Source organism: Rattus norvegicus, chromosome 13, assembly GCF_021556685.1.
Source record: "Rattus norvegicus strain SHRSP/BbbUtx chromosome 13, alternate assembly SHRSP_T2T, whole genome shotgun sequence".
Classification (NCBI taxonomy): Eukaryota; Metazoa; Chordata; class Mammalia; order Rodentia; family Muridae; genus Rattus; species Rattus norvegicus.
Genome location: NC_141546.1, coordinates 79,719,462 through 79,739,981, shown reverse-complemented (window position 1 = coordinate 79,739,981; position 20,520 = coordinate 79,719,462). Strand labels below are relative to the sequence as shown.

The 20,520-nt window shown below is 43.6% G+C and overlaps 1 protein-coding gene across 2 annotated transcripts in view; it reads right to left on the bottom strand.

Moving 5' to 3' along the window:
* Dpt (dermatopontin) overlaps window positions 1-15,660 on the bottom strand; it is a 28,411-nt gene extending 12,751 nt beyond the window's left edge. The window contains 2 exon segments of one of the 2 annotated variants that reach the window (NM_001401366.1): window positions 3,716-3,841; window positions 15,323-15,660. In NM_001401366.1, the coding sequence (NP_001388295.1) occupies window positions 3,716-3,841; window positions 15,323-15,630 (434 nt within the window). In that variant the 5' untranslated portion in view covers window positions 15,631-15,660. 2 annotated transcript variants of the gene reach the window in all.
* Window positions 15,661-20,520: the final 4,860 nt, after the last annotated feature.

Below are 20,520 nucleotides of genomic sequence, written 5' to 3'. Positions count from 1 at the left end.
GTGCAGGGATTACCAACACGTCAATGTGGGGAATGTAGGGCATGGCTGTGGATTGCTTCACTGTGCAGGGCTGTTAAAGGGATCAAGCACAACGATAAGCACAAAGAAAGCTGGTTTTTACGACCATTTATTAATAAGTCACTCTATTGATGTCAATTTCACTGCAATTACTGCTCATAAGGGCTTGCCATTATTGCCATTATTGACACCTTTTATATTAAGGGCCAGACAGTATTTCGAGATACTGAAGCATTGACAACTTATGACCTTGGGGCTTCCTTCAATTTAGCAGGGTACAATATAACACCATGACTCAGGCAATTTAAAGAGCCCACTAAAATGTCCAGACGCTCTTGGAACAGTGAGTCATATGCTGTGTGCTACGGGGTTTGGTGCACATTCTTCATGCCACTTCTCCAGTGTTTCCTTGGAAAAAGTGTCATTTCCACAGGCCACTGTACGAGCTCTTGATTCTGACACTGTGCTGTCTGAGTTACAGCCAATCACGCTGAAGCACTCATTTTGTGGAGTCTGCTTCAAGGTTGAGTTGTGATGCTGTTCTCACTACCTGTGACTCTGACCAATGATGATATCTGGACCTGGGTGGGGTGAGGGAGAATAGGGGTTGGGGGTGAGGAATGCAAATGGAAGATCTCTGAAGACCAAGGCTTGGGGATAAATTTTATGCAACCTGAATGTTTCTGTCAATTCAAGAAGAGTTGCCTGTCTCATTAAGACCATTGTTAAATTAACAAGATCCTCTGTTCCTATCCATACCTTCCCATAGTCTTTAAATTCTTAGTGTTGTAAGTGATTAGCTGTATCTAAAGGGGAATTTGGGAAGTCATTTTTAAAGAGACATGTAATATTTGTGGGGAAGCAAGGCAGATGATCACTGGAGTCGGGGCATCCTTAGATCAATAGTGGAATTTGGTGCACAGTGATTTATCATTTTTTGGCACTCCAGTAAACAGGGTAAGCTACAAGCATCAATGCTCCAAGTGTTGACGCACAATACAGAATGTGAATCATTTTTATTGGTTGCTCAATTAGAAGACAAGGATTACAGAAAAGCTAGATGCTTCCTCCTTTGTCCCTGCCTTCTCTACATCCATGCTCAACTTCTGTTGTTGGTAAGATTTTCTAAAACTAGTGAGCCTTGGTCATTTATCTGCCTGATGGTTGAAAGTCTTGGGCCCCAAGCCCATTCCCTGTTGTTCTGTTTGTCCAGGACCCCAGGCAGCAGGCATGATGGTCTGTCTGCAGACACTGCAGGCTCTCTCATTCATCCTGGCAGAGACCCCAGGCTCTCACTGTGATGGCAAATGTGTCTGTCCCAGAATACTCTTCCTCTCCCTGGGTGAGCATGACTCAATGCACCCCTGGCTCACCCCTGCTCCTCTGCATATCCGTCTCCTGTCACATGTTCTGCTTTCTGCAAGGCAGTGCTTGGCCTTGCTGGGTGTTTCTGGATAGGGTCTGCCCTTGAGAGGCTTATTAGAAGGCCTCTGCTGCATTTGGGAAAGGGGAGGGGACTGTGCTTTGTGTGATCATAGCCCATGGCAGTGCCAGGATCCTGTTATCACATTTAACCTTCACTATAAAACTAGGGCATAGGCTAAAGCCTTCATTAATTGAACAAATGGGAGTGCCTGCTGTGTGTCTGATGTCACTAAAAGGCCTTGGGACTTGTGGAGAGAGAGTCCCTAAAGGGCTTACGGCATAAGCAAGAAGAGCTTGATCTCCAGCACTCATGTCCAAATCTGAGCATGGTGGCTCACACTAGTGATTCCAGCCCCCGGGAATCCAAGAGAGGAGGGTGCCTGAGTCCCATTGGTCTACCCATCTAACCTAGAATGGCAAGATCCAAGACCCAGAAGGAGACTCTTTCAGAAGACAAGGTGGATGTCTCCTAAGGGGCTATATCCCAGGTAGACATTTAACATCCACACGCATGTGCACACACATCTGAACACATGTTCACCCACACACAGACAAACATACACAGAGAAAAGTATACAAAAATTCTTTTTTAAAGAGCTTGGCACGCACAAGTACAGAGATTTCTGTGAGCTCAGAGCTTATAAAGCAGGGGGGGGAGGGTGGGAATGAAGAATTAAAATCTATTTAAGTTGAAAACAACAACCGTCTATTTTTTTCTGAAAAATAAAGAATTATCTTCCTATTAAGGAAATCACTTATGACTGGGAATGTGGTACAGTCCTGAAACACTTGCCTAGAATGATAGATTCCTGGCACTGCAAGAAAACAAGAAACTTTTGCGCTCTTTCTCTCTCTTCTTTTTCCCCTCATTCTTTCTGACCCCTACACACACACACACACACACACACACACACACACACACACACACACACACACACACCACTAAGATCCAGTCATTGGTTGTACAAAGATCAATGGGTTTTCCTATACCAGGTACTCAAAGTCTGGGTAGAGTAAAGTAACCATAGGTAGACAGAACGTAATAGCATGTTGTTCCCATTCTTGCAGACTGCAAACTGCAGTTTTCATCCAATAGTTTTTTTCAATGGAGACACAGTAAATGAACATCACCATCATTTCCAATGGTGTGTTGAGGTTTTCCTAGAAGTAAAGGTGTCTTTCCAGGGGAGTTTCAGAGGGACAAAGAGGAAGGAGACTGCAATGAAAGACGGCATGGAGCCTTCCATTCAGGATGCCCTGGGATTATCCAGCATTCCTTGAGCCCAACATAGCATGCAGAGTTTGGTCTTTGATTCTGAATCTGCTTGGGCTCAATCATCAGCCCTTGGCATAGCTGCTCACCTGCCGTGGTGGGGGTAAGAAGCAGTTTTGGTGAAGCTAGAGGAGGTTTCTTTTCCATCGTGTACCTTCAGACATCGGCTGACTTTGAGCTGTGAATTTACTGTCATTGCTGCAAGCAGAACTGTCGATCTCTAGAGACTGTGCACCTCTGGGGTGTCTGCAGCGTAGCACCAGGTTACAGAGAACAGAACCCGCAAGGCTCTCCTCCCAAGCATCCGACTATGCAGAGACAAATCCCTTGGATGAGCCAAGCTTCAAATGTTGATTTTGCACAGCTATCCAAGACTTTGGTTGTTTGCAGGCCAGAGAGTTTGGGAGAAGTCATGTGGTTAACCGGTGTGAGTTATCAGGGTGACTAAGTGTATGTGCACTCTCGTAGAAGATTGGAAGCCAAAGTCAGGGAGCACTGGGCTTCACACCCAGGGAGAGACAAAGAAATAGGACATCCCAGGCTGTGGCTGCCAAGCAACTCAGAAAACACCAGCACTGTTTTGCTGTTGCTGTGATTGTTGTTTTGCTTCCTGTCTCTAACTCTGTATCAGAGCGGGGCTCATGAGAGACTTGGAAAGTCCTGGAAGCACTGGAGGAATATAGGCCCCAAACAGACTCAGATGTGAGGTGAAGCCATCATCCGGACAAAGGGAACAGGGATGGAGACAGGAGCCACTAGGCCTTGTTCTGTTTATTTTTCATGGCCAAGAAGGGTACGGGGACATCAGATTGGATAACCTGTAGGGCTCTTTCTTTCCAGTATGAACAGTCTCCCTCAGTCATTCTTTTTCTACTATATTCTAGCCTCCTCTTATCAAGCCAGTTAGTAACATCTTGGGCTTTTTCGAAGGACCAGATCATTGTAGGCTCCTATCCACCCCCAGGAGCTCCGAGGAGCAGGTTTAGATATCAGACTCACCAGCAGGAATATGGGCACCTCTTGCTATACCGGCAGCAGTAAAATTGCCACTCTCGATCCAGCACTGACTCGAAGTAACGGCTTTGGAACCCCGCCACCAATCCATTGTTAGAGCACTTCTGGTACCTGAAGAGAAGAAGGTGTCAGGGCACTGATGAAGGCAAACCCCTTCCTCAGGCCCTCCTGACACAGTTAATACTCTCTCCCTGGCCACACCCCTACACATTACTCTATTTAATACAAAGACTAGATGTCCTATTGTGGAAATTACATCCATGCCGTAGAAGTTCCAATGGCTCAGCCACTTTGAATGGCAGGAAGCTTGGGAGACCCTGTTCCTAATGGCTTTCCATAAATGTGTGCTCAGATGAAAGAAAATTGGTGAATTTTACAATTGAGGGTGCTGTACGTCATTTTACTTGACTTTAAAGTAGGATGCTGACAAAGAACTATAACGAACTCTCGAACTTCAAATTAACATTTTACTCTCTCTCTACACAGCACACAAAGTACAGGTCGATACAGTGCTGTTCTGGGGAACCTGATGGGACATCTAGGACCGTTGTCAGCATTCTCTCTGCATATCCAGAAATCTTTCTACCATCTACTAGGTGGGTCTCTGAACTTCACCCCTAGAGCCTACAGGTGAGCCAAGAGCATGAAAAAACTCCCCACAGAAAATCCCAGGCCAACTGAGTTCAAACTCCCTCCAGAGGCCCCTCTTCTTTCCTATCATGGTGAGTCTTCCTAAGTTGGTAGGGAAATTTCCCTTTCATCTACCTGTGCTGCTGGTCTTTGAGCCCACCCCTTCCCTCTTTAAGGCATCTCTCTAAGTGAAGAACAATGAGGCTCATTCTCTTCCCACTCACATACTGCCTGAAGGTTTGGTCCTTTCTGCTTGGATGATGACTGTTTTCTTCCTGGCCTCAGCGCTTCCTTGCCTTATGCAGACCATGCTATTTCCTAAGTTGTTTTCCAGGCTGTTTTCTGCTGTTAAGCTGGAGGAATGCACCAATGTGGGCTTTCCTTTTCCTGCTTACAGAGAAACTGACCCTACCATGGCCCCTTACTCGTTTCCTATTACCTTCCGAAGGACATGTCCTAATGCTCTCCACACACAAATTCAAGGATTAAGTTTATAATACATGAAACATATCCAAACCACTGTACGTGCCCCTCCAACTCAGGTCTTCAGCTATTTCTGTATCCTTCAGTCTCTTAGGTACCTGGGATATGATCTGTCCTCTCTCGTGTGAAACAGAAGGTGGGTTTCTGATGGTACATTGTCTGAAGGCTGCTAGATTAACCCTGATTTACAAATAAAACTATTTCTAGAAACTATGAAAGGGGGATGTTCCCTGCACTGACTACTGAGGTGGGGACTGAAGTGGAAACTTAAGGGTTCTTTGGAAGGTCAGTTGTGTTGGATGGTGTCTTGCTGGGACACACAGACACATGAAAGAAGGTTTTCACGGAGTGAGCACAGGTGGAAGGATGTTTTGCTAAAGCAAGCACATGAAAAGGCACACGATGACGAATTCTTCACTAATAACATGCATGTACTGGTTCACCTTACGATGTGTATTTGAGCTCTGTTTGTTATGATTCTGCAGAGAGAAATGCACCAAAACACTTCTGGTGGTGCTCTGGTGGCTGCTTCCTCAGACTCCAGCCATTGGCAGAGTGATATCAGCTGTTACAGACTCATGTGGAAGAAACATGGTGAGGCAAGGCTCGTGGAGGTCACGTGATATTTGGAGGGAATATAAATAGGACAACAGATAGTAACAGAGGAGGCTTGCTTGCATGGCTAGCTTTGGAATGCTTCCTCGTTTTGAGTCTTTGCCGATCGCCACTTCGTTGAGAGAGGCTCAGCAAAGAATTTCTTCTGGTATCCCTGGTGGTCCAGGTTCCTCCTGCTGACTCATGCCGATGCAGCTGAGGCCTGGCTGTCTCAGCTAGGTTGCACCATTGCTGCTGATTCGTGTTTGCGCTTCTGAATCTACCAACCTAGATTGCTGGTATATTTGTGAAATGTTTGCAAGTAGATCGATCTACCGCTCCTGACCTGTAAACTGAACTGCTGGTTTCCTGACAACACACATGGGATTTGCTCCAAAGAACAATTTCTAAATAGGTCCACTCCCCCTGTATCATAATAACATTTCTTTTCTACTATCTCTATGGGTGGGCTAGAAGGGAGGTTAAAGCATTCAAGAAGCATTATTAAAGATAGGGTTGGAAAAAAATCAAAGTCTACAGGTGGCCCAAATGAACTGGGGCATTTATTTAAGTGTCATTTTCTTTTCTTCTCCCACTGGTGGAAATTAACTCATGCATCTTTCCTTTTCATTCATTTGTTATGTATGTCTCTGTTCTTTCATATATATATATATATATATATATATTTAAATATACATTCATTCATCAACAACTTACGTTTTACTACTCTTCTGTTTCAACCACTGTGTTCTACAATGAGAAGGGAATTAAGAGATGGGCTGGATGTTACTCAACGATGTTCTCAACAGTGGTAAGAAGTTCAGAGTAGAGAATTCAGCTCTGTGCAATCAAGAATGAAATCCAATATGTAAGTTGAGACTGATGGCTTTTTCTTTTATCCTCAAGAGTATTGTCACTTTGGGTTTACCCATTTAACATTAGACTGTGACTGTCATCGTGTAAAGGAGAAGTAACTGTCCTCATGTGTCTCCTGGGTGTATCTACTCATCTCAACTCCAAATCAGTGTGGGTGGAAGGAAACCAGTGTAAGCTCCAAGAGTCATAGGCAAACCCTAAGGTCTTCAAAGGGGAAGGCAGAGCATGCTGGTGCTCTATGAGATTTCCTGTTTTGTCCTCCTCCTTAAATACCCACCTTCCTCCGAAGCAGAGCCTTTTGCTCCCCATCTCAGGTGTGGTTTTGTCCCCCTGCTACTCGTCTATCCTTGTGCTCTGTGTACTCAGCTTCCTATAAGGTGGTGAGTTCCCCTTATGTGAAATGAATGTCAGGAGGTAAGCTGATCCATCTCGTGGAGGTCCAGTTCTGAAAGCAATCCAAGTTCCACACACTCCCCTCTGGCTCTCTGCTGGCCAGCCAGACTCACGGCCCTTGCTATCATTTTCCCACACCCTCAAATAATGCCTCCCTGTGAAGAGTAGTTGCTTCTTACATGTGCCCAGCCCCAGACCATTTGGAGAAAGGTAACCGAATATCAGAGCTCCTCTACAAACCCAGCTCGGTTGCCTTCGTATTTTTGGTAATGGGAGGCTGATGTGAGTTTGGTGGTGTGGGATTGGTAGGAGTATGTATTCACAATGTGAAGACGGACATGGTGGGGTGGGGGGCGGTTACCATCACAGGCTGTGCTGCTGGACTGGTGCCTCACTGTTAACTGAGTCATCTACAACAGTTACCATGTCATCTAATGACCTAGATTTTCTCCTCCGTAAAATGAACACAAGAATAGCATATATTTGTATTTCTTTGAAGACCAAATAAGAGAATGCATTGAAAATTCTGAGGATGCTGCTCTTCTGATGCTGCATACACGACTTCCTGTCACTACACTTTGGTGTAGTCTGCACAGTGAGTTGGAGTCTACTTTGTGAGAGCCACTCCCGTGCTGAGTGTCAGTGAAGCATCGTATGCATGCTCTGAGCTGCTATGCCCCTAGGATGAAGCTCACTGAGAGTGGATGCCTTGGCCTCTCTGTACACAGATGCTCTGGTATCTCTCATCTACCCCAAGTAGATAGTACAGGCCTTGGGGGAAACGGCCATTTAATTTTTATTTGTATTCCTCATAATGCCTGAGGCTTGTCCAGTAAATGTTTGATAGTAGAATGATGAGCAAATGACTGACCGGCTGTCTCCTGATCTCGGAGGAAGACTTGACTCGTAAGGGCCTATCATTTGAGTCTTTGAAAGTCTCTGGAACTCTTCCTAGGCTGCTCCTATGGAAACCGGAGCAGTGGTTAAGTTTCCCATTTCTACCTTCTGCTTCAGGAGCAGCCCTGCTGGAGGATGAAGGTGCCAATCAAGTGTCATTTTATGTAGTCCCCAAAGGCCCTGTTTACACTCCCAGTCACCCTCTCAATAAGCTCTTAGACAACAGAGCTCATGTGAACATTGGGTGTAGCTGCAGAATTCAGAGTTACAGACCCAGGTTCAAGGCAATCGAGAAGAGGTGAGGGCAGCTGACAAGGCGAGGGGAAAGAGCTGGAAGGTTCCGAATTGTTCCACACACTCCATCTCAAGCAAAGAAAACAAGCCACGGTACAGGGACACGTCAAGGCCCTGGGACACGTCACAGCAGTGGTTTGTCACTTTGAATGGTCTGCAGAATAGAGAGTCATCTCCAAAGTTGCAGCTTTACTGATGAGTTGTGGCATGAGCCTGCGTCCTCCACAGACTCCATGAAAACCATTCCCTTGGCACGTGAGGGCCAGGTGCTCCCTCCCATTCTTTTTCATTATCTCTTTGCTATTCAATTTTAGCTTCAAACACAAGAGCAATATCAGTTCCACACCACCTAAGGCTGGGAGTTTTCTGGAAGGGAAGGCATGAGGCTATTACTCTTCCCGTGACAACAACATTTGCTCCTGTGTTCTGAGGAAAATGGCCTTTCTGAAAATGATTTATCTCCAGGCCATCGCTTTAGAGGCAGAGACAGAAAATTTACCCCTCTGTCTGCAATGGTAAAATAGAAATAATAGGTCATGGGAGGACCTTATCCTGAGGAGTCTGCAGGCAGGAAGTCTCCTCTCCATCTTGAGGTGAATGTGTTCTATTGGGTGCTCATAGACAGTGAGGACTCGGTGAAGTGATGCCTGAACAGGAATGGCCCAGCTTGTCACTAACTAGAAAAGGATTTATAGCTAGGGCTTCTTTATAACCAAAATTTTCATGCATGCTTCCCTTCAAGGAAGTACAGAACAAACAACAAACAAATAAATCCGGCATTATATTGTCAATCTGCTCCCATCAGCACCTCAGCTAGACTTTCCCTTATGTATGTGAAATTCTGGGATGGTCAGACAGGAAGAAGGACACCAGTCAGAGGTGGGAGGGGGAAGTAAGAAGGGAAGGGGGAGAAGAAAGGAGGGGGAGGTAGGAGAGGGGAGAGCAGGTTTTCTTTTATTTTCTTTGTTTTTCTTTTAAAGTGGTCTGTGGAGTTTCAGTCTCTTCCTCTGATCTCTGCTAGCCCCTGTTCAAATGTGTGGAAAGACCAAGATTTCAGTGAATTGAAAGTAGGATTGAGTTGGGTATAAAAGGGAAGGGCACAGGACCATCTTTGGTCAGTAGCTCTCAAAAAATTTTTTTAAATTAGATGATCTGGTTGTGTTAGTCTTGTCCCACTTGATAACACAAACATTTTAAGGGCTGTTAGCCCGTCTTCAGCACCACGGCTGGGATGGACTAAGAGTCGTTTTGCCTGTATTCCACACCAGTGGCCAACTCCCTGCAACGTAGGAACCTTCTGAACATTTTCCAATTTCTTTCCATTCCTCAAAGTAGATAATTGTAACATAGAATCAAGTTTTAGTTTTCCATTCTGTTCTTACTGGAATAATTTTTTGGTTACCATTAACCATTTAAAACACAATCCACAGAACTTTAGCGTACCCATTAAATATTTCAACAAGTATTCATTAAAGTCTGCTCTGTACTTAGTCTGGTCTCCTTCTTGGGGTCCTGGTATTAACAACCAGATCCTCTGACAGTGAAGACATTTTTAAGAGTAAGCAAAGTGGGACCAGCGGTGGAAGAGCACTAGACCAGTGTCAGGGCAGTGACATGGTAACGTAATGACGAGGTAGCATGCAGGGATGTAAACTTAGATGGAGGATAAGGCTGTTTAATCCAAAAAACTGGATTTCTGGATATTTTTATTATTTAAAACTTAATATCTATGGATTTTAAAAAAACCTGTAATCCTTTGGTCCTCCATGAGGAATGGTTAGCACTGAACTCCAACAATGTGTCAGAGGGTAAGACACAGCTTCTACCCCCAAGTGAGTCTCACACTTCTAATTCAGATTGATGTTTTCCTTCCTTGTGAAATGTTGGTACAACTATCACATATTTCATTAAAACAGTCTTCATCTGGCTGCCCCACCTAGTATGACACTCCACCATTTTTGAATATAACGTTCCACACCACTTATTGTCCTGCTTTAACGATGGGGTCATGAACTTTTTTTATCTTTTAAATAATGTTCAGCTGTATGCAGGCTGCTCTCTTCTTGCTGTTCCTGAATTTGAGTTTCTGTCACCAGACTCCATGTTTTAGAGCTGCTGGACTGTCTACCAAGAACTAAGCAGAAACAACCAGAGGCAGAAAGACCCATTGTAGAGAAGCAGTCAGTAGCGACTTTTCAAAGGGCCTCTGAGGAGATCCAGCTTATTTTGTGAGACATCCTTATCTCCCTAAAGTTTCAGACAATGAAAGGACAACAAGCAGGCTTAACTGTGGAGGGCTCGTTATCAAAAGTTAATAAACTACTTTTTAACCTGTTGGCATAATGCCACCTCGGTATCTATTAAGTTGTGGCTAGTATTCAAGATGCTTGAAATCGTACATTTAATATTCATAGATTCTAACTCAATTATATATTCCAAAAGTCCATGTATCCTGCCACTTCCATTTTGAAACTTACTGGTAGGTGTGTCTGTCTCAGAGAAGTTCAGTTTCAACTGAGTGTTCCTAACCGTGATCATGAACAACCCTTCACAAGGAGTTACATGGGCTGGGTATTCTGTTAAGTATGGTGTCTGTGTTAGTCATTTTAATCATCAAAACAATTCTCTGAAATGGACAAAAATAACTCGCATTATCTTCCCTATACATGAAATGAGGCTTTAGAGATGTTAGGTATCTTTCCTAAAGGCACACAGATATCCTTTAAAATTTTTGTTTGTTTGTTTGTTTGTTTGTTTTTCAAGACTGGATTTCTTTGTATAATAGCCCTGACTGTCCCGAAACTCTTTGTAGACCAAGCAGTCCTCTGTGAGTCAAGGAGCTCACAGAGATCCACCTGCCTCTGCCTCCTGAGTTCTGGGATTAAAGGTGAGTGTCTCAATGTCCCGCATCCTTTAACATTTTTATAATAATTTATAGAACACATTTCTGTTGACATAGAAACTGAGGACATGAGAGCTACAGGGCTGTGTTGTAGGAATGCCTTTTGAGAATTAGTCCTCTTAAGGGTAAAGTTCAAAGCCTTGAAACACACACACACACACACACACACACACACACACACGCACGCACACACGCACGCGCAGAGCCACACAAGCACTTGTGCACACACACACTCATGTGCACACGTACTCACAGGCACACCCTAAGGTTTCCAGATCTTGAGAAGTCTTTTATTGATTGGAAAGCTGATATCAGTAGATAGCAGACAGAGGCAAATCCCACACTGGGGAGAGTGAATTTTATCATCGAACTTTCTTCAAAGAAAGAAAAAAAGTATCAAGTTCCCCTGGACAATTGACTTCTAGTACTTAGTAGAATGACCTAGACAGAATGTTGGCCCAAATCCTCGTTCTGCCACAACCTTGTTTCCCACACTCAGCCTTGTCCTCAGAAACCATTCGTACATGGAATCTATTTTAGCTTAGCACTCAATATGGCTTTATCTAAGAAAAAAAAAAATCCATACCCATCTGTGGTATGGGGCACAAGGCTTGACTGCTTCTCCATCACTGGCCATCAGTGGGCATTCCTTAATGCTTAGAGCTAAGCTCCCACATTAGGAAAACAAAGATACCAAATACCTTCCTCCTAATCCTGTTGTGGAGACCCAGTAAAGTTGGCCTGTGAGTAACTCAAGGACATAGATTTGTGATATTAATCTTCATATCACAGTCTAGCAAAGCTTATAGTAAAAAGCAAGACTGGACAAACAAATGCACAATTGGCAAAGGCTACAAGCATCAAAGCGCCACATGGTTTAGAGCATGGGCCATCCACCTTTTACTTACTACGATGACTTCATTGACTTTTCAATTGCTGGACTTCCTGGGCTTTCGTTTCTAACCTATGATGTAAGAAGATGGGTCTACATGCTCAGGAAGCCCTCTTCCAGGCTCGGGGTTCTTGAATACACATGGTTTGTCTTTGAATTTCCCATCAGGCAAATAGCCTGAACTCTTAATTTTCAACTTTCCACTTTGGAATAGTTTAGATTTAAAGATAAAGCAAGGTTCATATCTGTCCTTTCCTGATGCCACATTCCAAAACTCAGTATGTTTCTAAACACCAAGAAATGACATAAGCAGAAGTCTAAGTTCTAGAAATTATTACGATCTACAGGTTTTGCCATTAATGCCCTTTTATTGGTCTAGGATTCAATCCGAGATATTATGTAATGTTTAGTCTTTATGCTTTTGGAAACAAAGAGTTCACTACAAAATAGTTTAGTTTACTGAAACATTAAAATTATAGGAGAATGTAAATCTAATAACCAGGTCATCTTGGGGTAACAACGTGAGTCAGCCATGCTCTGTTCCTGTTTTAGAGATTCTTAGGGAAATGTTGAAGGTTCCTTATCATGCATATTGGTGGATTCAGTAAGCCAAAACTTTGTCTTATAAATGCAGAAATACAAAATTTCAAAGACATGAGCGGTGTATTGTCATGGATTAATTAATTCAAAATTTCAGCTCTAATAAAACAGAGTCTTTTAAAATGTCTTTGCAGATTCTCTGAAGTCCAGGGAGTAGAAATGGTAAAATATACAGACCATCCTTCCTCCAATACAGGTCTCACATAAGCCTGGTTTGCCCAAAATAAGTTTTGTCAAATCCCATATTCAATAAATCATTATTGACTGCCCTCAAATAAGATGGCAAAGTGCCAAATGTTTGTTTTAGATGTAGATTTATTTTAGAATCCCCCTCTTCTCCTGGAAGCATCATGACTTTTATTTCCTTTTTTCTTCTCTCAATTATTCTCTCCCACACCCCCTCCACCAGAAGCAATTGAGAGCCTAATACACTACAGCTGGGAGGTGAGACGAATCCTCGTTCAGAGACCCTTCCACCCTAAGGCAGTTCCGAATCACTACAACTTCAGTTTCGTCTTGCTCCACTAAAGACCTGTGTATCCCACGGTATTGGCTAACCAAAGTCTGAGGAATCCCCTGAGAACACTGCAGACCTGTCCTTGAGGAGGCCACACATATTCACAGAAGACCGGATAAGGCCTCCCAAAGATTTCCTTGGTGGAACCAGGCACCCTGCTTAATTCTAAACTTTATTCGAAACCATGGTCTGTGGCATAGACACCATGGGTAACAGCACTCCGCTCTGAAGGTAGCACCCAGAAAAGATGGCTCCCCGTTAGCAAGTTTTCTTCAGCAGATTCTTTGTATTGCCAAGTTTGTGTTTGTCCTTCCTGCCTCTTAAAATAAACCTGAAAGCTAATTTACTTACACAAGACAGTCAAATTGCAACAAACTCGTCAACAACTCCTCCCCAGAACAGATTAAGAACAGGCAGCCAGTCGGGGAGATGTAATTGCTCCCCAGCCTGTGAACAATTTTCTTTCCTTCCAAATTTTTCACTGAGACTGGAGTCTGAACACGAAGTCATACTCGTCTAGGAGAAAATGCCTAGGGAGTAATTGGGTTCTGGGGCAGCTGGGTTGGGTCGTGAAAGAAGCTGCTTTCTGTGTTCATGACTTTCTAGCCCTGTGATTGGTGGAGGTGGGGAGGAGACTATGGACAATGGAGGGCAAAAAGGAGGAAAGCAAAGATCTTAGATCCCGCACATTTAAAAAAAATCACATTCCTCCCTCCCCCCTTTTTTCTTCTGCCTCTCTTCAATGTTGAGAGTTCATGGCAACCAGCTGCAAACCGGCACGTTTCGAACTAAATAGCATTTGGCTTCTTTCCTTAGCTGGGTGATCACAAGGTTTAAGAGAATGCAAGCGAAAGCCGAGCACGCGCCGACGTGAGGGTCTGCTTTGTATAGACATCGCCAAGTCTGAGGGTTCGTTCTCCAAAGGCAGCAGCAGAGAGACCACTGAAGCTTGGCCTAAGGTCAGACTGCATTTTGTCATTAGCACCAGAACCCGAACCCAGCTTGTGACTCAGCCCAGGGCTCTCTTGTTAGGGGTTAGGCAATCTTCACGGAGTGCTGTCCTACTGTGGCTCTAACAGGGGGTTAGAAAGTGGTCCCATCTACATGATCGTCCCCTGGGGTGGGTGGACTGGACGGGCAGTTACAACTAGACCGTTTCCACCCTTGAAGTGAGTCAATGAGTCTGTCTGCTGGGACAAACGAGCTTGAGTGTGGTTCTGGGGCCCTGGCTCTGCAGACAGAATTCAGCTTGGGGTGGAGGCAGCAGGCTCTTGGGAACCCACTGCTGTAGTTGAGCATATGTTGTTTAAAGCTGAGATGTTTCTGGATCCAATCTTGTCTTTCTAGCTGAGGAAACCCACCTTATCTCCAGACCATAGTTTGCCACCTACAGCATGATTTATAGACTTGCTTTAAGCATTAAATGAGATCATTGTATACATAGTGTGTGATGTGATGTATGCTCAGGGCATTTCTCCTGGATGGCTGAAAGTGTCACCACTAATGTCTTATGTTGAGCCCTCCCGGATGCTCACTCCACCCCTGCCCTGCTGGAGCTCTCTTCACACAGTGGTCTTGCTCAGCAGACAGCACACTTGGCAGCCTTCCAGCTGGGCTACCTCCTCCCTCAGTCTGCCTCTCCTGGGTCAGCCTCCACCTTCTCTCTAAGGCCTGAAATTTGGGCATCATTTGGACAGTTGTGAATGACCCGTCTTACCATCATTGGATTTTAAGACAGGTTTCTAACCCAGTGCCAGGGCTGGGATATTCAAACACCACAGAGAAGCACAAACTGGGATCAATTCCTTTCCATTGATTAGGGCAAAAGTCAGAAAGGGCAGGACGGCACCTCTGAAAACTTTTGGTAAACTATATCCTAGCAACAGAAGCTACTTTAAATTCAAGAGAAAGGAAGAGAGAGGGAAAGGGAGACAGAGAAATCTTAGTAGCAAAACCTGACAGAGCATAATTTAGCAGAACAGCAGAGGGCTACTTAACTTCCCCTCCCTTTGTTTCTAGTTCTCAGTCCTGTCTACCCAATCACTTACTTTAAATCAGTATTTTTCAGAATGTTGAAGCTAAGGACCTAATTGTTTATTTTCTCCCAACCATCCTGGAGTAATATTTTTTGGAAAACAGTAAATCATTACAAAATGGAAATGTTATTCCAATGTCACAGCAATGACCACTTTCTATGAGCTCCTTAAGAAATTTCTATTTGGGAAGTTTGATAAGCATCCTTCACCCACACACCCAGCCTGCAGGACACGCTGAGCATAAGGATGGCCTTTGAAGGACTAGAACCAGAGAGGTCCGTCTTTCCTAGGACATATCCTGCCCTGGTTTTCCACCTTACAATGCCATCTCCATTGTACAGACCTGCCCCCCAGAGCATGCCATAGCAAGTTTAGGATGTGCCCAGGGTCTGAGCCATGCTATTCCTCGAGGTCCAAACTTCCCCCATGAAGTACATGCACAGATGCTCCCGTCCCTAGTGCGCTGTCTCCTTCTTACCATTCCATGCCGGCCCTGTTGATCTCCTCCCACCAGCACTCAGTGGGCTCCCCGAGGCTTTGGGGAGTGGGCATGCAGGCATAGTTCCACTGTCTGTCAGAGCCCTCCTTCTTGTTAAAGATGCTCCTCACAGCTACCACCACTTGCCCGTGGGGACACTGGTAGCTGAAGCCCTGACGGTTCAGGTTCACCCATCCGTCGTCACTGTAGTCCTGGTACTGCTGGTATGGATGGTACCCGTAGTCACCATACTGGCCCCAGGCTGTGCTCACCAGTGGCAGAAGCACCCACAGAAGAGTGAGGTCCATACTGCCCCGGCTTTTGGCTAAAGAAATGTCACCCTCCGTTTGCTGGGCTGACTTTTATACAGCTGCTGCTGACATGTGGCTTCCAGATGTGGGGGAATTGGATCCAACTGCAGTGTGTCATTGCTCAAGCAAAAGCTCTTCCACGCTGAGAAATTGGCCTTGCTTGAGTCCAGTTTGTTTTAAGGTGGAATTCTATGAATATGCAACGAACATGTAAATCAAGGAAATCTCCCTGGAGAATCACTTCACGGAGAGAGAGTCTAGAGCCAGCTGCTCCACTCTGCCCAGAAACGCCCAAGAAAGACCCCTCAATCGCCTACCTATCCCTCATCTCCCGGCATCTGGCCCCTCTGCCACTCTCCGCATTAGCAAACTCTGTGTTCGTTCTCCAGCTTAGCCCTCTAGAATCATACGGAAATCCAGGTGGTGATTTCGAAACGCAACCTTTGGTCTTCTGCGAAGCCAGGAGCAGGTTTTTTTTTTTTTTTTTTTTACATTCTTAGTCCAACGTCTTTTAATTTGGGGTAGAAGCAGATGTGCCTGTCTTCAGGTCTACTATTAAAATTTTCGACGTGCAGATAGAAATGCTATTGGTCCATGGAGAGAGCAGCCGGGCCACCTGAGCTGCTGAAATTGATCGCTTCAGCCCTAGCGTAAGTGTAGAACTGGTTAAGCTCAAATTTTCATCAGTTGGCACTTTCTAACTTTACACTGACTTTTCTTTTTGTTGAGGTACAGTGTATAAAATAAAGGCCAGTTTTTTAACCGTGTAGCATACGGTTCTGCAGACAGCACTGAAATCACACCGTAGAGGAGACTGGACAGGCTACAGCACCTCCCCATATCCCTCTGCAGCCTCGCCTTTCCCGATACCTAGTTCTGCTACCCAACAATCTGATGTTTGTCCCTACAGTTTTGTAAATAAGTGGGGCTATGCCACGTGAGTCAATCTCTGGATTACCCCTGCTTTTGAGACTCGACTGCGCTGTTGGTCACCCACCTCTTTTAGTTACTGAGAAGAGTTCACAGTACGGTGTCCCATACAAATGTGCCATCCGAAGCATGTGTGGAATATCTCGTTTGTAAAAAACTATTTATAACCGTGCATAAGTACTTATGAATAAAGTTTCCATAAATGCACAGAGGTTTTGGTATAAAGTTTCATCTTCATTTCACTTCAGTAGATACTTATGACTGATTTCCCAGTCACTAGGTAAGAATGTGTCTAACTTTAAAAGAGGCTGCATGTGCTATGGCATCACCCTACCAGAAAATTATTCTTTCTTCCTGATTTTGGACATTTTAATAGGTGTACAGTGACAGTTTGGCATGAATATTTTTGACTCCTGGCTAATGATTTTAAGAATTTCTTTTCATTAGTTTTTTTTTTTGGTATGGAACACACTATTTTAAATGTCTTGCCTGTTTTAGTATTTTTGAATTATTTGGGGTATCTCTTTTTAATTTTTTAATTTGAATTTATTTTATATTTACAATAGCTTTTTAAAAATATACAATACAGTATTATTATGATTCTCCTCCTCCAACTCCTCCCAGATTCTTCCCATTTCCCTTCCTACCCAAATCTACACCATTTCTTTCTCTTATGTACAAGAATACAAATAAGAATTAATAATAATAATAATAATAATAATAGATAAAATAAAAACAAATGAACCAGAATAGGTCAGAGCAAACAAACAGAAGAGAAAGAGCTCAAGGAAAGGTGTGTTTAGGATTTGCCATGTGTTTTCAGGTTATTACCCCATGATCTCTACTGAGGAACAATACTTAGTACTATTTTTTCATCAATGAAGACATTATAGTTCAAGAATTTCTTGAGACAGCCACTGGGAACTGGGATCGGACTAAGGGATGGCCTCACTTAGAATGTACAACGGAAGAAAAGGCCCAAATTGCTTAGAAGAAAAAAGACAATGACACACTTGAGGGGAAACTATATTCCCAAGAGAACAAACAAAAGACTCACTTCGACAAATACAGAAATGGACTCATTTAGGAGATAAGAAGCTTGTCCAAGTAGTTAAGGTGTATGTAATAGACTTTAAGATTTTAGCCAGAGAAGCAGTAAAAAAGCATAAGGTATGTCAGTAAGTGAATGCTTAGCAAGCAAACAGGGCAAAGAGATTAGTGGGAAGTCGAAGTGAACTTCACTGAGATAAAACCAGGAAAATATGGTCACAAGTATCTCCTAGTGCTTGTAGATACCTTTTCAGGAATAGATAGAAGCTTTCTCCACCAAGCAAAAGACAGTCTCTGTAGTCATCAAGAAGATACTGGAAGAAATCTTACCCCGGTTTGGAGTGCCCAAGATAATCTGGTCAGATAATGGCCCTACTTTTGTTGCCAAGGTAAGCCAGGGTGTGGCCGAGTATTTAGAGGTCGATTAAAAATTGCATTGTATCTACAGACCTCAAAGTTCAGGACAGGTAGAGTAAATAAATAAAACTCTAAAAGAGACCCTGACCCAAAAAAAAAAAAAAAAGAATTTCTTGAGTCCAACTATATGGCTTAGGTCTTTTGATTCTATTCTTTAATCCTTCTTATCATTTTATCAAAAACTGCAGTTACTTCTTTATCAACATTTGGAGATTGCAAATAAAGTATTTATAAAGCATTTGTGTTAACACATATAACTAATTTAAAGTACAGATTTCCGTGTTATTTGCAAATTACGTCTACATATTATTTCAGACTAAATATTATTTCAGATCATGTGGTTCTAGGACTGGCAGCATGGTAGTCACTAAGAGACTGTTAATTTGGACTCCCTGCTCTCACTCAATCTCCCTGCCTCAGATACTCGGTCAGTGGAATATGGCTAAGTATATTTTGAGAACCCCCAGAAGGTCTGATGCATACTGAAAGGAGAGTTCTCACACCGCACCCAAATTCCAGAGTCCGCACTGTTGGGAGAACCCAGCAGTCCAGAAGCCTGTCTGACCCAGCTCAGTCTTTGTGACTCCAAAGCTGGAGCTCCCCATTACTGGACTGTATCTTCTCCTGGAAGCTGAAGGAACCCAAAACATTTCCTCTTAGGACACTGAGGTTTATTGGCCTTAAAAATATTCCAACACAGAGAAACTTTCTGCTTTTCTCACTGCTGTCTAATGACAGGGCATTAATCATTCCTAACTGACGATAGCTTTATCAGCTCAGAGCCAGGTGCCAGTGGGGACTGCAGAGAAGCCTTGCTTCATGGAATTTGGTCTCCTCTGTCTTCCCTGTGTTTAGCCATCCTCTTATGTCTAGCCTCTCTCCTGAGATTTATTACTCTTTGTTTACAAAGTAGAAGCGCATTTTGCTTTGGACATTTTTCCAGACTTCACCGTCTTGTGGAAATTTCCAAGGCACACCAAGTTAGTAAAACGTGTGTGCCTCTTCTCTTCTTAACCTGCTTAAAGATAGTTTAATTTCTAAACAGAACTAAAGATCAGGTAAGAACTGAGGTGAGGGGAGAAAGGTGACGTTTCCATCCTTCATATTCCTAATAACTTGAGATGCTTTGAAGAGATGCAGCCAAGAGACAGTCAAGAGACGACACACGCCTTTTCTTTGGCTTCTCTTTCTCTGCCTTCTTTATCTCTATTTCTTATTTATCAGAAGCTTTATGGAGAGCTAATTCATATACCAGCACTTAAGGTATATCACTCACTGACTGTTACTGGTCAAAGAGTTTTAGAACCATCTTGGCAATCAGTTTGAGGCCATTCTAATCAATCATCCATAAATCCTGGACCATTTAGTAGTCACTATTTCTCCTTAACTCTTCATCCCAAGGCAACAAAAAATCTCCTTCTATTTCTTTGAGTTTTTCTGTATTAATGGAATCACTCAAAGCCTGATTGCTCACGACCAAATTCTTTAACCTGGTATGTTTTGAAGGTTCATCCAAGTGTGGCATGTATTTGGACTTCCTTATTCTACTGTGGGAATATACGAGTTTCATTTAACCATTCATAAGGGTGATGTTCGGTTCCTTCCACTCTTCTGCTGGGCAAATGGTAACGCTATGTCTAACCTGATGCAGAGCTACCAGGACGTCTTCCAAAACAGCTGCATCCTTTCATGTTCCTAGCAACAACAGACGATGGTTCCAATTCCTCCATATCCTCGCCAGCTCTTGTCATTGCTTGAGTTATAGAAGCTGTGGAAACCCACAAGCGCTTTGGTAATACATTTTTGGGGCCTGAATTCACTGTGATCTGACAGTTACTTTTTTGCATGATCCATTGCTTTTCTGTTGTGGAACCCACCATCCAAGCATCTGGACTTAGTCCCAGCAGCTTCTTCCAGCGAGGTGTAAAATGCACAGACTGGAGGCAATGAGGGAACTGTGAGAGCTGATGCTGAGGAAAGACCGAAAGATGCAGAATAAGATAGAACAACTCCGCCCTTGATACCTGCTCTCTATGTGGTGGACCAATGGGGTTAAAAGCACTGACTGCTCTTCCAGAAGACCTGGGTTCAAATCAGCACCCACATGGCAGCTCCCAACTGTCTGTAACTACAATATCTGACTTGCATCCAGGCCAAACATCAATGCACATAAAATAAAAATAAATATATTTTTAAAAGGTCAATGTTAACTTGCCTCTATTTTCACAGGTATGATATTGCACAAGCTTGAAATTGTCAGTTTGTTTTTCTCTTTTTTTAATTAATTTTTTATTTATATGAGTACATTGTAGCTGTCTTCAGACACACCAGAAGACAGCACCTTATCCCATTACAGATGGTTGTGAGCCACCATGTGGTTGCTGGGATTTGAACTCAGGACCTCTGGAAGAGCAGTCAGTGCTCTTAACCTCTGAGCCATCTCTCCAGCCCCAGTTTGTTTCTCTTAATGAGGAGATTTTATTACTCTAG